The sequence below is a fragment of the Macaca mulatta genome, chromosome 10, assembly GCF_049350105.2.
Source record: "Macaca mulatta isolate MMU2019108-1 chromosome 10, T2T-MMU8v2.0, whole genome shotgun sequence".
Taxonomy (NCBI): Eukaryota; Metazoa; Chordata; class Mammalia; order Primates; family Cercopithecidae; genus Macaca; species Macaca mulatta.
Genome location: NC_133415.1, coordinates 20871272 through 20888861, shown reverse-complemented (window position 1 = coordinate 20888861; position 17590 = coordinate 20871272). Strand labels below are relative to the sequence as shown.

Here is a 17590-nt window from a genome sequence, read left to right as displayed (position 1 = left end):
GATCACCTGAAGTCAGGAGTTCAGGACCAGCCTGGCCAACACGGTGAAACCCCATCTGTACTAAAAATACAAAAATTAGCCAGGTGTGGTGGCATGTGCCTGTAATCCCAGCTACTCGGGAGGCTGAGGCAGAAGAAGTGCTTGAACCCAGGAGGCAGAGGTTGCATTGAGCTGTGATCATGCCATCACACTCCAGCCTGGGTGGCAGAGCGAAACTTCCTCTCAAAAACAAAAGTCCAGGTTTGAGTCCTGACCCCTCCTACTTATGATGTGACCTCAGGCTGGCCTCTTCCTCTCAGTATCCTTGGGAGTGAAGATCACCAAGATAACAGTGGGGAGGGAGGGTCCCATTGAACGGTCGTTGTCCCTCCAGGCTCTGCTCCTCAATATTTCTGTTGCCTCAGGCAAGTCTCTTCACCTCTTTGAGCCTCAATCTCTGCATCCAGTCCCTGCTGCGAAGCCTTCTCTTTAGGTAAACAGGTGTTGCCTCCCTTAGGAAGCTCTGCTCTCCCCACAAGACCCCACCCCATTCCATGCCAAGCTGAGTTTGAAGCTCCAACCAAAGCTCACCCCAGCTCCCTGCACCTCTCCAGGCAGGGCCCTGATCACATCCCACCATCAGGGCTGGATTCTCGTCTCTCTTCTCCACTGGACTGGGCTCCAGGAGGGCTCACTGCTCTCTCCCGAGCACCGGCATAGCATGTGGCATGGAGTGGGCAGGAGAGATGAGTCAAGAACAGACAGCAGAGTATGGTGGGTGCACCTGTAGTCTGAGCTTGGACTGCGAGCCAAGATCGCGCCACTGCACTCCAACTTGGGTGACAGAATGAGTCTCCATCTCAAAAAATAAATAAAAATAAATAAAAAAGAACAAGGGCTTCGGAGTTGGACTTATGCTTGAATCCTGGCTTCAGCACATCTGAGCTGTGTGATCTTGCGCAAGGTCCTCCCCACCTGTGCCTCTGTGCATTGAGTGGGGGCAGCAGTGGAACTTAACCCCCTACCAGCTTCTGGAGCTGTAATGGACAAAGGCCTAGGAAGGCCTCAGTCTTATCACAGATGCTTCCACTTCCTCCTCAAGGCTTCTCTTGTTATCTGCCCCACCCCTCCTCAGCCTGCCGGAGCACATTGAGAGTCCCCCAGGGATGCTCCCGCCAGAGCACAGCAGTGTGGATGCCAAGCCTCCAGTCCCCTTGTCCTGCCTCGGAGGAAGCCTGGGAAGCTGGGTCTGTGCTGGGCATCCTGCCATTGTGGACTTCGAAACAAAGACCTGTCTCAGGCCCAGCTGCCTGGTGCCCCTTCTACCCTCCCCTAGTGGCCCTTGGATTGGCATTCCAGGGGGCCAGGGCAAACAAGGATCATGAAGAGTCCTTGTTTGCCCTGGCCCCCTGGAAGGAGCAGCTCCTTCATGCTACGCTGCCCTCAAATTAGCTCAGGGATGTCAAATCCTCCACCACTGCACTAAATAACTTCCTGGAAATAGCACAAAATACTTAACTGAGGGCCACTTAATGGAGGCCCACGAGAGGTTTTGAGCCACGGATGCACATGACAGACCCTATGTAGAGAAAAAATTGGAGGGGCTCGAGACAGGAGGCAGGGAGATTAGGGAAGACCTGTTGTTGTGGTCTAGGTAACTACATGATGGTGGGGACAGTGTTGGGGCAGAGTGGGTATCGGTTGTATTGATTTAGAATAACTATTAATCTCAAAACCTGATGGCTTAGAGCAACAAACATGTAGTGTCTCACAGTTTCAGTGGATCAGGAATTCGGGAGTGGCTTAGTGGGTTGGTTCTGGTTGAGTTTCTCATGAAATTGTAGTCAAGATGCTGGCCTGAGCTTCAGTCATCTGAAAGCTTGGCTGGGGCTGGAGGATTTGTGATCCCCCAATGGGTTCACTTTGCCTGCTGCCTAGACAAAGCCGATTTATCAAGACAGGGGAATTACCAATACAGAAAGAGTAACTCACACAGAGCCTGCTGTGCAGGAGACCAGAGTTTTATTATTACTGAAATCAGTCTCCCCGACCATTCAGGGAGCAGAGTTTTTAAGGACAACTTGGTGGGTTGGGGGAAGCCAGTGAGACAAGAGTGCTGACTGGTCAGGGATGAAATCCCAGGATGTTGAAGCTGTCTTCTAGTGCCCAGTCAGTTCCTGGGTGGGGGCCAGAAGATCAGACGAGCTAGTTTATCCATCTGGGTGGTGCCAGCTGATCCATCAGGCACAGGATCTGCAAAATATCTCGAGCACTGATCTTAGGAGCAGTTTAGGGAGGGTCAGAATCTTGCAGCCTCCAGCTGCACGACTCCTAAACCATAATTTCTAATCTTGTGGCTAATGTTAGTCCTATATAGGCAATCTAGTCCCTAGGCAAGAAAGAGGTCTGCTTTGGGAAAGGGCTGTTATCATCTTCATTTTAATCTATAAACCATAAACTAGGTTTCTCCGAATGTTAGTTCAGCCTATGCCCAGGAATGAACAAAGACAGCTTGGAGGTTAGAAGCAAGATGGAGTCGATTAAGTTAGATCTCTTTCACTGTGTCAGTCACAGTTTTGCAAAGATGGTTTCAGATTTACATTAGAAATGAGGCATTCACGTGGCTGTTGGCAGGAGGCCTCAGTTCCTTGCCATGGGGCCTTCTCCATAGGGCCCCTTGAGTGTCCTCAACACAGAGTAGTTGGTGTCCACCAGAGTGAGTGATTCAAGAGAGCCAGAAACCACAAAGTCCTTTTAAATCTAATCTCAAAGGTCACACTCTGTCATTTCTCCAGTATCTTATTGGTTACCAGTCTATTTAATATGAGCCCTTCCCACATTGACTACACAAGGGCAGGACTACCAGGAAGACGGGATTACTGAGGACATCTCTGAAGCTAGCTACAGTATCAGTGAATATCTGTCGCATGAGTGATTGAGGACTTGAGGACATAGCCTGGAGCCCTATGAGGAATTAGCCTGGGAGCATTCTGTTCTGGGTGGGGTCTTGTCAGCCACACCTCTGCATCCTCCCTAACCAAGTACTGCACAGTCCTTGCCCGCAGCATGCACTTAGTAGATGTTTCCTCAATGAGGGCTAGTGGCTGCCTTCTGTGCTCCCCACCACTGGCAGGACAAGGCCTGGGCTCCCTGGCCTGGTATGTGAAGCCCTGGATATTCTGATGTTTCTAAGCCTACCCCACTGCCCTGAACCCTTCGGCTATTGGGGACCACCCCTGTTCTCTATGCCTGCTTACGTCTCTCAGTGTCTAGGTCTCCTGCAGCCCTATCCTATCCCAACTACCACAACCCTCATGTGCCCCCTTCCTCCTCCTTTTTTTTTTTGAGACAGAGTCTTGCTCTGTTGCCCAGGCTGGAGTGCAGTGGTGCGATCTCAGCTCACTGCAACCTCTGCCTCCTGGGTTCAAGCGATTCTCCTGCCTCAGCCTCCTGAGTAGCTGGAACTACAATTGCACACCACCATGCCCGGCTAATTTTTTTGTATTTTAGTAGAGACTAGGTTTCACCATGTTGGCCAGGCTGATCCGCCCACCTCGGCCTCCCAAAGTGCTTGGGATACAGCCCTAAGCCACCATGCCTGGCTGCCTCCCTCCTTCCCTAAGCACTGCCAGCATCCCAGCTGCACCTGCTGCCTAGGCTGGGAATTTCTGTTTGTATGTTTAGACTTTCTCTGGAGAAGAACCCTTATTACGCTGGAGCCCAAAATCAATCAAGCCAAAGCAAAGTTCCCTGTTTTTATTTGTTTTTATTTATTGAGGAATAAACAGTCTTTATTGGGCTCAGAGCAGGAGTCCATGGGTCTTGAGTACATCTGTGTATTTGTGTTTCCTTCTCCACGTTCTTTTCAGCCTGTTTCTGTAGCCTCATGAGCTGGTTTCTTTTTTGTTTTTTTTGAGATGGAGTCTCGCTCTGTCGCAGAGGCTGGAGTGCAGTGGCGTGATCTCGGCTTACTGAAAGCTCTGCCTCCCAGGTTCACGCCATTCTCTTGCCTCAGCCTCCTGAGTAGCTGGGACTACAGGTGCCCACCACCACACCCGGATTTTTTTTTTTTTTTTAGTAGAGACAGGGTTTCACCGTGTTAGCCAGGATGGTTTCGATCTTCTGACCTTGTGATCTGTCCACCTCCACCTCCCAAAGTTCTGGGATTACAGGCGTGAGCCCCCGCGCCCGGCCATCTCATGAGCTGTTTCTTATTCCAGTAGTGGATCTTGGCCTTCTTCCTCTTCTCCTGCAGGGCGGCTGTCACTGTCTGGTACTTCCAGCCAACCTTGTGAGCCAGGTGCCCCAGGTAGGCAAACTTCCTTGTAGGCTTCAGACTCACGACCTGGAAGGCAGCAGGAACCACCACCCGCTTTTTCGTCATAGGGCGGTAGGATGCCATTACACACCTTGAAGTAGTCCCGGGCGGCCTGGCCTCCTTGGTTTCCTTGCCCCACCGTCCACCAGAAGATGCGTCCGGGGACCTGGAAGTGGTGGGGGCCCAGAAGTGGCAGGTGCATCGGGAAGGGTTGCTCCGTTTATGCGCTTGCGGAGGAAGGCCAGGTACTTCAACTTGTTTCTATGGACATTGCCAGAAATGTTGATGTCCCCGCAGTGTATGACCACCACCTTCGGGCCTTCTTAGCCACCATGGCCGTCAGGAAGCCCAGGAGAGAGCCTATAGTCCCAGCTACTTGGGAGGCTGAGGTGGGAGGCTGTAGTGGGCCATGATTACACTACTGCACTCCAGTCTGGGTAACAGAATACGGAAAAAAAAAAAGGGTCTTGCTCTGTTGCCGAGGACGCAGTGCAGTGGTGCCATCATAGTTCAATGCAGCCTTGACTTCCTTGGGCTCAAGCGATCCTTCCACCTCAGCCTCCCGAGTAGCTGGGACTACAGGTGTGCACCACCATGCTGGGCTATTTTTTTTTTTTTTTTTTAACTTTTTGTAGAGAAGGAGCCTCACTATGTTGCCCAGGCTGATAGCAAATTCCCAAGCTCAAGTGATCCTCCTGCCTCAGTCACCCAAATTGCTGGGATTACAGGCATGAGCCACTGCACTTGGCCTCTAAGGACATTTAGATTTAACATCCCAGGATAGGAAAGCAGGGCTGTGTGCTTTAAGGTCAAGAGCTACCTGCCCCCTGGGATTTGTAATTAGATCACCATCTCAACATTGGTCATTCCGAGAAATCCTCAGGGCCAACAGCATGTTCCTGTTTATCTGACAGGGCATTATAAACTTCAGAGAAACTTCTCAAACCAAATTTAATTGACTTTGGAAAGAAAGTGCTTCCTCACTTTTGGAGAATGTTAAAGGTTCATGTAATCAAACAGAGGCCTAGAATCCCTGTTCTAAGCCAGGGTGTTAGGCTATGGGACCATTTCTTTCTCCCCTACTATAGGACTGCATTCAAACCTCAACATGACCTTCTTCCTAGGTTGTCTGAGTAAAAGGTTGCTCTACTCTGAGTCCAAAAGAACAGCGTGAACTGTTTGGGAAAAGGACGTGGACCCTCTCAAAAGCCCTCAACCTTAACCTCTCCCACTTAGGAGATGAAATCCTGATCTCATCATGTCCAATTCTGAATATTTAAAAAGAGAGTTAAAAAGGAGGAATGGCTGGGCCCAGTGGCTCATGCCTGTAATCCCAGCACTTTGGGAGGCTGAGGAGGAAGGATCACTTGAACCCAGGAGTTCGAGACCAGCGTGGCCAACATAGTGAAACCCTCTCTCTATTTTGTATAACAATATAAAAAGTGATTAAAACTTAAAAAAGGAGGAATGAAAATTATGTTTACTCAACTATGAAAAAATGCTCAGGAGGAAGGACCTAGATCACAATACTAACATGTTGACTTGGTTAGGAAGATGGGGATATTGTGGCTCGACCGTATTTGTTTCCCCTTTTCTACGAATGAGCATGTAAAATGAATTTCTGGGCTGGGTGCAGTGACTCACACCTGTAATCCCAGCACTTTGGGAGGCCAAAGCAGATGGATCACCTGAGGTCAGGAGTTTGAGACCAGCCTGGCCAACATGGTGAAACTTTGTCTCTACTAAAAATACAAAAAAAAAAAAAAAAAAAAAAATTAGTTAGGTGTGGTGGCGGGCACCTGTAATCTCAGCTACTTGGGAGGCTGAGGCAGAACTGCTTGAAACCGGGAGGCGGAGATTGCAGTGAGCCGAGATCAGGCCATTGCACTTTAGCCTGGGTGACAGAGCAAGATTCTGTCTCAAAAAAAAAAAAAAAAAAAAAAAAAATTCTGGCCGGTGTAGTGGATCACGCCTATAATCCCAGCACTTTGGGAAGCCAAGACAGATAGATCACTTGAGCTCAGGAATTTGAGACCAGCCTGGGCAACATGGTGAGACCCTGTCTCTAAAAAAATTTTTTAAATATTTTAAAAATAGGCCGGGCGTGATGACTCACACCTCTAATCCCAGCACTTTGGGAGGCCGAGGCAGGCAGGTCACGAGGTCAGGATATCGAGACCATCCTGGCTAACACGGTGAAACCCCGTTTCTACTAAAAGTACAGAAAATTAGCCGGGCGTGGTGGCGGGCGCCTGTAGTCCTAGCTACTCGGGAGGCTGAGGCAGGAGAACGGCGTAAACCCAGGAGGCGGAGCTTGCAATGAGCTGAGATTGTGCCACTGCACTGCAGCCTGGGCAACAATGCAAGACTCTGTCTCAAAAAATAATAATAATAATAATAATTAGGCCGGGCGCGGTGGCTCACGCCTGTAATCCCAGCGCTTTGGGAGGCCAAGGCGGGCGGATCACAAGGTCAGGAGATCGAGACCACGGTGAAACCCCGTCTCTACTAAAAATACAAAAAATTAGCCGGGCGCGGTTGTGGGCGCCTGTAGTCCCAGCTACTCGGGAGGCTGAGGCAGGAGAATGGCGTGAACCCGGGAGGCGGAGCTTGCAGTGAGCCGAGATCGCGCCACTGCACTCCAGCCTGGGCGACAGAGCGAGACTCCGTCTCAAAAAAAAAAAAAAAAAAAATAATAATAATAATAATTAGCTGGGTATGGTGGTGAGTGCCTCTAAGTTCCAGTTACTCAGGAGGCTGAGGTAAGAGGATCACTGGAGGCTGGGAGGTTGAGGCTGCAGTGGGTGGTGATCACACCACAGTATCTAGCCTGGGCAACAGAATAAGACTATCTCAAAAAAAAATTTTTTTTTTCAGTTAAAAAAAAAAGTAAGTCCTCAGGGTTCCAGTTCTAAGTAAGATAGATAAAGCACAGTCTGTGTCTCCCACTGGCTGCAACTAAAAGCCCTGGAAAGAATGCATCTGAGGACTCTGAAAAAGAAGTATTAACAAGGCTGGGTGCAGTTGTTCATGCCTGTAATCCCAGAACTTTGGGATGCTGAGGCAGGAGGATCACTTGAGGCCAGGAGTTAGAGACCAGCCTGGGCAACACAGTGAGACTCTGTCTCCAGAAAAATTTTTTTTTTTTGGTAGCAGCAGTAGCAGTGGCGGCCAGAAAAGCACCTAAAACTCTGACAGAGTGGAATCCTTTCATCTATCCAAAGCATCTGCGATCTGAAAAGTAGAAGAGGGGAATCTCTGTTGCCTTTTTTCTCTCTTCATCCTGTCACCTGGCCCAAGAGCACACCCCGCCATGGAAGGTACGTAACAGAGCAGGGAGACTAAAAGTCCCAATTTCTAGCTAAAGGGCCAGGAAAATGAGGGGTCTTGAAAGCTGGAGAGTGTGGGCGAGAATGTGGACAGGAGAGAGCTTGTGAAACAGATCCCATTAAGTTGCACATGAATGTGTAGGCTCACATGCATGCATCTGACTCTAAACAGTATTCCAGTGAATGAGAACTGAACTATTAGGCAGAACACCCAGGTTTCAGACTGGTCACTGGGTGGCATAAGCTTAGGACTGTTCTGATTTACATGGCAAAGGCTTTGAAACTGAACTGATATTGGAACTACAACAGCCCACAGGAGACAGATCAGAACTGAACCTAAGAGGGTCAACTGCCTCCTAAAACAAAAACCCGACATTTTCCGTGGGATTTAAACAAGACCTGCTCAAAATGCCTGGGATACAATCAAAATTACACACAAAGAATGAGGAAAGTCTGGACCCTGAGATGACCCAGATGTTGGAATTATCAGAAAAAGACGATGGAGTTTCACTTCTGTTGCCCAGGCTCGAGGTCAATAGTGTGATCTCGGCTCACTGCAACCTCCACCTCCTGGGTTCAAGCAATTCTCCTGCCTCAGCCTTCTAGGTAGCTGTGATTACAGGTGCCCGCCACCACATCCAGATAATTTTTTGCATTTTTAGAGACGGGGTTTCAACATGTTGGCCAGGCTGGTCTCGAACTCCTGACCTCAGGTAATCCACCCACCTCAGCCTCCCAAAATGCTGGGATTATAGGCATGAGCCACCACGTCCAGCCCAGAAAAAGACTTTAAAAATGAAAGATGGAAAGTCTTAACGGAGAAATAGAGGACAAAGAAAACAATCGAATAGGAATTTTATTTTTTAAAATGTTTCTTTTTTTAATACTTATTTATTTATTGAGATGGAGTTTCGCTCTTGTCACCCAGGCTGAAGTACAGTGGTGCAACCACCGCCTCCTGGGTTCAAGTGATTCTCCTAAGCCTCTGGAGTAGCTGGGACTATAGGTATGTGCCACCATGCCTGGCTAACTTTTGTATTTTTAGTAGAATAGACATGGTTTCACCATGTTGACCAGGCTGGTCTCAAACTCCTGAACTCAGGTGATCCACCTGCCTCAGCCTCCCAAACTGGAGGGATTACAGGCTAAATAAGAATTTTAAAACTAAGAAAACATAAGAATCAAGATTTGGAAATGATGTTTCTGACCTATTCCCTGGAAAATGTGAATGTTACTTTATATGACAAAGGAGACTGCAGATGTAACTTATGCAGATGTAACTGATTTTATTTTTATTTTAGTGGGCTCATTCTAATCACGTGAGTCTTTTAAAGCAGAGTGATTCTCTTTGGCCGGACTTAGATGCTAACAGAAGGAAAAGTTAGAGGTATTTAAAGTGTGAGAAAAATTCAACCTATTTCTGGAGGGGGACACATAGAAAGCACCAGAATGTGGGCAGCTTCTACAGACAAAAGGCCAGCCCCCAGCTGATAGCTAAGAAAACAGGGTCCTCTACCCTACAACTGCAATGAACTAAATTCAGCCAAGAACCCAAGTGAACACGGAAGCAAATTCTTCCTCAGAGCCTCCAGGGAAAAACACATTTGGTTTTGGCCTTATGAAACGTGATTTTGACCTTGTGAGACTTTAAGCAGAGGACCAGTCAAGTCCAGTCAAACTTCTGACCTACAGAAATTGTGAGAAAATATATGGATGTTGTTTTAAGCCACTAAGCCACCAAGTTTGTGATAATTTGTTACAGCACCAAGAGTAAACTGCTCATTATCCAAAATGAGCAGCAGAGAGAAAAAAAAATTTTTTTCTTGAAACAGGGTCTCACTTTGTCACCCAGGCTGGAGTGCAGTGGCGCAATATTGGCTCACTGCAGCCTTGACCTCCTGGGCTCAAGTGATCTCTCACTTCAGCCCCAACAAACAGCTGGGACTATAGGTGCATGCCACCACACCCACCTAAAGAAAAAATTTTTTTTAAATGAATAGTCTCAGGAATTCATGGACAATGTCAGAAGGTCTAATGTTCATATTATCAGTGACACAGAAGTAAAGGACAGTATGGTGCAGAAAACAATATTTGAAGAAATCATAGCTGAGAACTTCCCAGATTTCTGAAACACAATCAGGTGGCTCTGTGAACTCTGATAAGGATAACCCAAAGAAATCCATGTCCATATACATCATAGTCAAAAACTGATGAGAACCAAAGACAAGGAGAAAATCTTAAAAAGCAGCTGGGGAAAAATAAAGCATTACCTGTTGGGAAACAATAGTTAGAATGCCTCTGGATTTCTGAGAAAAAACCATGGGGGCCGGAAGGCACAGAACAATTTTTCTTTTTTTTTTTTTTTTTTGAGATGGAGTCTTGCTCTATTGCCCAGGCTGGAGTGCAATGTCATGATCTTGGCTCACTGCAACCTCTGCCTCCCAGGTTCAAGTAATTCTCCTGTCTCAGCCTCTAATCTCAGTAGCTGGAATTACAGGCACTTGCCACCACGCCCTGCTAACTTTTGTATTTTTAGCAGACACGAGGCTTTTGCCATGTTGGCCAGGCTGGTCTCGAACACTTGACCTCAAATGATCTGGCCACCTCTACCTCCCAAAGTGCTGGCATTACAGGCATGAGCCGCCACGCCTGGCCTCAATTGTATTTCTATATACTAACAATGAGCAAGTGGAAAAAAACTACAACAGCCCCCGCAAGTGAAATATAGTTTGAGACCCATTCATGGATCTCAAATCCAAAAATCTGAAATGCTCAAAATCTAAAACTTTTTGAGAGCTGAAATGACTTCAAAGGAAATACTTATTTAAGCATTTTGGATTTTCGAGTTGGGATGCTCAACTAGTATTTGCTTCAGGTAAAGCAAATATTAACCTGAAAATAATCCAAATATTTCTGGTCCCAGGCATTTCTTTTTCTTTTCTTTTCTTTTCCCTTTTTTATTTTTTTTTTGAGATGGAGTCTCATTCTTGTTGCCCAGGCTGCAGTGCAATGGTGCAATCTCGTTTCACTGCAACCTCTGCCTCCCAGGTTCAAGTGATTCTCCTGCCTCATCTCACAAGTAACTGGGATTACAGGCACCCAGCTGTAAAAGAAAAAGCATTTGGCTTCCACTGGAATCTGGAGCCACAGTTCGGTGTCAAACAGAGCAGCTGTGCTTCTGTTTCAAATGCTGTTTGCTGAAAACCTCTGGATCAGAACAGGTGGTCTTGAGCCAGGTCCTTGGCACCGAGGGGATGTGAACAATCCTGAATTCCAGGGCCTACTGATGGAGTCCGCTCGTTAGTCCCTTTGACACTGCCCCTTATGAATCCCAGTAGTCAGCCAGGGTGCCAAGTTTTCATATTGATTCTAAACAAGGCTGCAATCACTGTTTAGAAGTAATTGGGGGACACTGGAATTGTGCTCCTTGCTTCAGGACCCCTAGATTGCACCTAGATTAAACAAGATGGAAGCTCTCAAAAGGCTCTAAGTCTAGGCCTCCTCTGAGGTAGGGTCTGAAAGGACTTAAACCATTTTTTTTCTTTTACACAGGGTAACTTTTTGGAACAGTACTTTATAACAATAAAGGGCTGTGCACAGAAAGGAGAAATGCCATTATGAGGATGTGTGTGCTGACCTGGGACCAGCAGGGTTAAAGAGTCTATCATTCATGATGAGAGCTGCCATTTGCACTAAGCACACACCATGGGCCAGGCATTATGCCAAGAAATTGTTGAATCTTCATGACAACTCTGTAAGAAAAGGGATGTCATTGGACCGATGAGGACACTGATGCTCCCAGGGGTCCAGGTCGCATGAAGAGGAGGTGACAGGGCTGGGCACTGGTCCAAAGCTCCAGCCTTCCAAGCCAAGGCCCAAGAGAGGAACCCGAGGCCTGATGTCAGGCCTGTTTTTCTCATGTGCCCTGGAGAAGGGGACCAACACCATCTTTTGTCAAAGTTTGGTGAGGGATGGCCAAGAGCTCTTTGAAACTTTGCCATGTACAATAGTACTCACAATTTTTTTTTTTAAATTTTTTATACAGTGGTATCCAGGTGCAGTGGCTCACCAACAGTTTGGGAGGCTGAGGCAGGAGGATTGCTTGAGGCCAGGAGTTTGAGACCAGTCTGGGCAACACAGTAAAACCTCATCTCTATAAAAAAAGAAAAAAAATGAGGCGGGCATGGTGGCACACATCTGTAGTCCCAGCCACTCAGCAGGCTAAGGTAAAGAGGATCACTTGAGCCTGAGAGGTTGTGGCTACAGTGAGCCATCATCACACTACTGCACTCTAGCATGGGTGACAGAGCAAGACAGTCTCAAAAAAAGAAAAAAAAATTAAACAGTGGAATGTTTTCTTTAGAAACTACCTTATGCATAAGTACAATCTAGAAAACCAGAATTGGGCCACTTGTAGTGAAGGTGGAAGCACCGGTGGCCTGGGACCCCCCAGGATTCCTGGAGCACTGCCTGAAGGCCATTTATCTAGCAGATTGGCACTTACTGTGAGAAGCGCAAGAGGTACCATGATGCTTAAGGCTCTGGCTCTGGCTCTGGCTCTGGGTATGAAAGAACGAGGTGGAATTGTAGCAGATTCATTCCTGGGTCACTCGGTTTTGGGGAGGGCTGCAGGATTCCAGGCCTGCCATGTGCAATGGGTGCTGGCCTCTTTCTTCTGGGCACCATCTGCCTCAACCTATCCCCTGGCCAGCAGAGGCCTGTCACTCACAGGGCAGAAAACTGACCTTCACCATTTCACAACTAGTGAGTTCACTCTTTAAAATAATGGATTATAAAGTTAAAAGCTACAGCAACTCTTTTTCCTTGTGCTCATAAAAGGCATCATCTGTTTTTTTCTGTATAAACAAAAGTAGAATGTTCAAGTTTGGATCTTGGTGTAGAATCAACAATAGACCTGTACCCCTGACTCCAATGCAGGGGCTGGTGGGATGGCTCACAGTGGAATCATCAAACGGACTTCCTTCTCATAGATGTCAGGGATCATTCCCATTGGGGAACTGACCATGTGCACGGTGTTTTTGCCAAACAACTGAAACTCATAGTGGATGAGCTGCTCCCAAAAGCCGCTGTTGGGTCGGATGATGGGCCGGCACGACTTGGTCCACGTGTGGGCGTCCAGCAGGGACATGGCGTGGTACTTCATGAGGTAGGCGAGGCACAGGGCGGCTGAGCGGCTCACACCAGCAGCGCAGTGCAGCAAAGTACGGCCCTGCTTCATCTCCACGCTGTGGATATGGTCAGCAATAGGGTCAAAGAAGTCACAGAGACGTGAGTTAGGGGCATCAGCTACAGGTACCTGTATGTACTGGATATCCTCATACAAGGTGTTCACTACCTCCACTGAGACATTGATGACCATGGTGATCTGGTTGCTAGACAGCATGAGCTTGTTGTTGGCGGCCACACCATTGCTGATATACAGGCTCTTGGTTATCTGCGAGAGGCCACTGACTGAGGGCTGCCGGAACTGAACTGGGAAGGCACACGAGGGTGCTGTCATCAAGGCGGTCGGTCAGAGGTCAGTAGTCAGCGAAGCATGAAGGCTGCATCTTTCTGCTAGGCTGTGTCCATGGAAAACTGCAGGGAGGGAGAGGATGTTTAGAGGGCAGGTGCCCAGAGGGCCAAATCCAGGGGATCCCTGGGAAATGGATGGATAGGCCTATAGCATTCCCCGCGGTAGTCCTCTGATCATCACAGCAGAATTACCCAGCAAACTCATTTAAAGCACTGATACCCAGGTCCCTCTCCAAACCCCCAGAGTCAGACTCTCAGGGTGAAGAGCATGAATCTGCATTTTCCGCATGCTTCTCAGGTGGTCTAATGTGCACTGCCTTATAGGACAAAGGGCAGGTCCCCAAGTCTGGCACTTGAGGCCTCCCTTGAGGGGTCCCACAGTTCTAGTTGGGCAGATGACTTGTGTCCCTCAAGTGTGCCCTGGTCTGACTCTCCATTTAAGCTCACACAGCCCTCTTCTTGCTGCTCTTCCAAATTCTCTCCTTCCTTCCAGTCCCTCTGAATGGGAACCACTTGTACAGTCTTCCTCCTCAGTCTTCCGACTTTATGCCCAAATCATAAGGCCCTGAGCCAGTGGCATGGAACCAGAGCCGATTGTGCTGGCAGTCACTGAGGAAACGGTTGGTCTAAGAGTAGGGAGGGTCCCCATTTCCCCCCCTAAGAACAATCTCTTTAAAGAGATAGGATATGCCCATGTGAAGCTGATGTCAAATACAAAGTCCTAAATTGTTAGACATGCTCTTGCACCTTGCCTCTGAAGAGGGCCTGGGAAAGGGAGTGGCTAAAAGCTTCCTGAAGTCAGCATAATGGGCACCACAGCAACCCCACGGGCAAGCACAGAGAGGCAGCAGGGCCTCAGGAAGACCTGCCACACCTGCATCATGCTGCCTGCAGCAGAGCTGGGAAATGCACCCCAAGGAGAGGCCGACTCCCTGCCTTCACCCACTTGATAGACTCAGCCACCAAGTAATCGCCATAGGGGTTCAGCCACAGATCTGCTTCCTGCGCCGCGGACCACGCAGTCGTTGGTGCTCTTCAGGTGCGGCCCAGGTCCCTGGAGCGTTCCTTAAGACTTTCGGACCCTCACTTTCTCAGTCTTAAAACAAAGCTGCAAAACCAGGACATCTTTATACGTCCCACTGAAATAGGCCCATTTGGATTTAGATCACACCTTTCAAGGCCAAATGGCAGTCTTCACCAGGCATGAGAAATGAGGAGCCAAAGTTTTGTTTCCCTGCTTAATATATTTCAGTGGCTATCCACTGTCAGGATAAGATGGAGCCACTTAGTTTGGCTGTCAAGGCCATTTGTGACCTGGCTCCTGCCTGTCTCTCTAGCCTCTTACTAGGCTTCCCCATGCTCTGCAGGGCCTCAGGTGAACTGAGCCACTTACAGTTCCTTAGGGATAGCCTGTCCTCTCCAGCTAGTGGCCTTTGCCTCTGCTGATCTCTCAGTCCCTTTCCTTATGAACTTACTAGATCCTGATGTGGTCCATTCAGCAGAAGACTGCAGAATTCTGAGGAGCCTTAAGATACCAATTCAAAGGTAACTGTTTTAAGGGAAATCTTCTTAGATCACACCCCTCCCTCATGTTTGACCGACTCTCTGCTCCAGGCTTTCTTAGCCCTGTGTTCTCTCCTTCCTAACACTTATTGAAGATGTGGTTTTGCCCTGATCTGCCTGATTATTTGATGAATGTCTGTCTCTCCCACAGACTGTGAGCCCTCTAGGGATATGACGGTGTCTATCTTCACTCCCACTCTATCACCAACTAGTGCCAAGGGCTGTGTCCCCACAAGTAGGTGCTTGATAAATATTTGTTGAATGAAGAAATAACTCCCAACAGCTATGACTCTGCCTTCTGAGAGGTTTTTCTGGAAAGAATGACTTCTCTGGCCATGTTTCTCTAGAATTCCAGGGAGGGGCTGGGTGGGGATGGGGGTGGTTCTGAGGCTACCAAAGAGAAAGACTAAAGGTTGTATAGGCAAATTCTACCTGCCAATGCCCTAGACTCAAATGCATCAGACTCATCCCAGGAAGGACAGAGAGGGCTGGCTTGTTATAAAGGTGATATGAAGGGCAAAGAAAAAGCCTCCTGAACCCAGATGGAAGCCTAAATGCTAAGGAATATTCTGGATCCTCATCAGAAAATCCAGAGAGAAGTGAACTGACGTCCCCCCAAACCAGTGCCCAGTGGGTAACGGGAATACAGGAATGTGCTGTTCATCACAGCAACTAAAAGTTTGCAGAAGTGACAATGCTCTTGTGGGTGAGGGCAGTGATAGGGGGAGTCATTTTCATGCTAGTAAAGAAGTATCTATCAGGGCTGGGCATGGTGGCTCATGCCTATAATCCCAGCACTTCGGGAGGCTGAGGCAGGCAGAGGTCAGGAGTTCAAGACCAGCCTGACCAACATGGTGAAACCTCGTCTCTCCTAAAAATACAAAAATTAGCCAGGCGTGGTGGCATAGGCCTGTAGTTCCAGCTACTCAGGTGGCTGAGACAGGAGAACTGCTTGAACCCGGGAGGTAGAGGTTGCAGCGAGCCAAGATCCCGCCACTGCACTACAGCCTGGGTGACAGTGTGAGACTCTATCTAAAAAAAAAGAAAAAGAGGTCGGGCGCGGTGGCTCAAGCTTGTAATCCCAGCACTTTGGGAGGCCGAGACGGGTGGATCACGAGGTCAGGATATCGAGACCATCCTGGCTAACACGGTGCAACCCTGCCTCTACTAAAAAAAATACAAAAAACTAGCTGGGCGAGGTGGTGGGCGCCTGTAGTCCCAGCTACTCGGGAGGCTGAGGCAGGAGAATGGCGTAAACCCGGGAGGCGGAGCTTGCAGTGAGCTGAGATCCGGCCACTGCACTCCAGCCTGGGCGACAGAGCGAGACTCCGTCTCAAAAAAAAAAAAAAAAAAGAAAAGAAAAAAGAAAAGAAAAGAAAAGAAAAGAAATATCTATCAGGCACTGTATTAGGTGTTGGAGATACTGAAATGTACAAGACAGGCACGGCCCCTTTTCTCAGAGAGCTCAAAGTCTAGCGGGAGAAACAGATAGTAAACAGGCAATTACAGGCAGACAGAGCTTGAAAATAGGATAACAGTACCTACCTTACAAGGATGTTGTGAAATTAAATGAGATAACCCACGTAGAGTTTTATCAGGGCTTGGCATAGAGTAAGCCCTTTAAAAATGATAAATATTTTTCTTGCTTCTGATAGGGAAGTTAAAATGCAGGGCTCTGTGAAAGGGAAGTGTAAAGAGATTTCTTCCAGGTTGGAGCATAGGGAGTCGCAAAGACCGCCTGAAGAAACCACAAGAGATCTAAAGAATATTTAGCTTGAGGGGGGGAGAGGAGAAGAAAAAAATAGCAATTGGGTAGCAGTTCAGTTTAACCACTTTACAGCCTATGAAGTCTTTGGCTTCCCTCATCCGGTTCGATCTTCAAAGCAACCTAATCAGACCGGCGTCTAGATTTAATATTTCCATTTTACATAAGAGGAAGCTGAGACACAGCGGGGAAAAGGACTTGTTCAGTCATAAAGTAAGGAAGCCAATCTTTATGGTCTATTATGTGTGGGAAAAAAGAACAAACATCACGGGGCGTTCGTCAAATACTAAGTTATGAACGTGGAACAAAGTCCAAGAGTTAAGGAGAGCGAGGCACCACTTCTAGGGGTGGGCCGGGTAGGTTTCCTGGGGGAGCTGGCATTGGAACAGGCTTCTTCGCCTGCGTGGTGTCAAGACCCCGAGGGTCTTACCTCTCTCCCTCAGGAGGGTGGGCGGGTTCGTTCAGGAAGTAGCCGCTTCCGGAAGCCTCAGGCGAGGTTCTTCGGGCGAAAGACCAGTCACGACCCGGGATCCTCAATCTCCGCTGGCCTGGAGCTTTGGTTTCCATAGCAATGGTCTCGTCGCAGAAAGGAATCGCTTGTGCTGGGTCTTCAGAGAAATCCTGGCCTCCGCTCCACGCCCCTGAGCAGCCCCACCCTGGCTCAACTGGTTACCCGCCCTGCCGGCAAGCCGGGGTCACTGCAGTCCCCGTGGCGAAGCAGGGTCAGCTCAGCTCACCGCACCCTACTCCATCCAGCCCTGCCCATCTCTACGGCAACGGGCCGGGTCGCACCACGGCTGCAGCCGAGGGACAATCTCGCCCCTTCCGTAGCCGCCCGGGCTCTGTGCGCATGTGCGACACCCTCTCCCCGCCCCCCCCCCACCCCCGCCCCCCCCCCCCCCCGCCCCCTTATGCTTCTCCCAGGCAACCAGCCGCGCTCGGCTCCAGGCTCCGCCCAGGGACTAATTCCAGGTCTGCGTGAGCCCAACGAACATGGTTCCCAACCGGCCTCCGCGCGCCCAACAAGCATGGTTCCCAACCGACCTCCAGTTTCCAACTGTTTCTTGAACAGGGAGGCCACCATGACACAGCAGACTACGC

General features: G+C 48.7%; 1 protein-coding gene, 1 long non-coding RNA gene and 1 pseudogene across 6 annotated transcripts; 1 reads left to right on the top strand and 2 right to left on the bottom strand.

Annotated features, from left to right (window-relative positions):
• Positions 1–1984: 1984 nt before the first annotated feature.
• On the bottom strand, positions 1985–17333 carry DUSP18 (dual specificity phosphatase 18). Of its 5 annotated transcripts, none has more exons than XR_003719781.2 (3): positions 16920–17333; positions 12131–13224; positions 1985–2256 (listed from the first exon to the last, which is right to left on the bottom strand). XR_003719781.2 is itself a non-coding variant. In XM_077948853.1 (3 exons), the coding sequence occupies exon 2, from the start codon at positions 13145–13147 to the stop codon at positions 12581–12583; it is 567 nt and encodes a 188-aa protein (XP_077804979.1). In that variant the 5' UTR covers positions 13148–13224; positions 16920–17333; the 3' UTR covers positions 1985–2232; positions 12548–12580.
• Positions 3729–4641, bottom strand: LOC718163 (large ribosomal subunit protein uL13-like; annotated as a pseudogene).
• On the top strand, positions 5863–8404 carry LOC144331797 (uncharacterized). Its single transcript, XR_013399297.1, has 2 exons — positions 5863–5990; positions 8358–8404. It is a non-coding gene; the product is annotated as an uncharacterized LOC144331797 (long non-coding RNA).
• Positions 17334–17590: the final 257 nt, after the last annotated feature.

What these genes read in the sequence shown, in the direction of transcription:
- DUSP18 (XM_077948853.1), bottom strand. Translation starts at nt 13,147, where the DNA reads ATGACAGCACCCTCGTGTGCCTTCCCAGTTCAGTTCCGGCAGCCCTCA.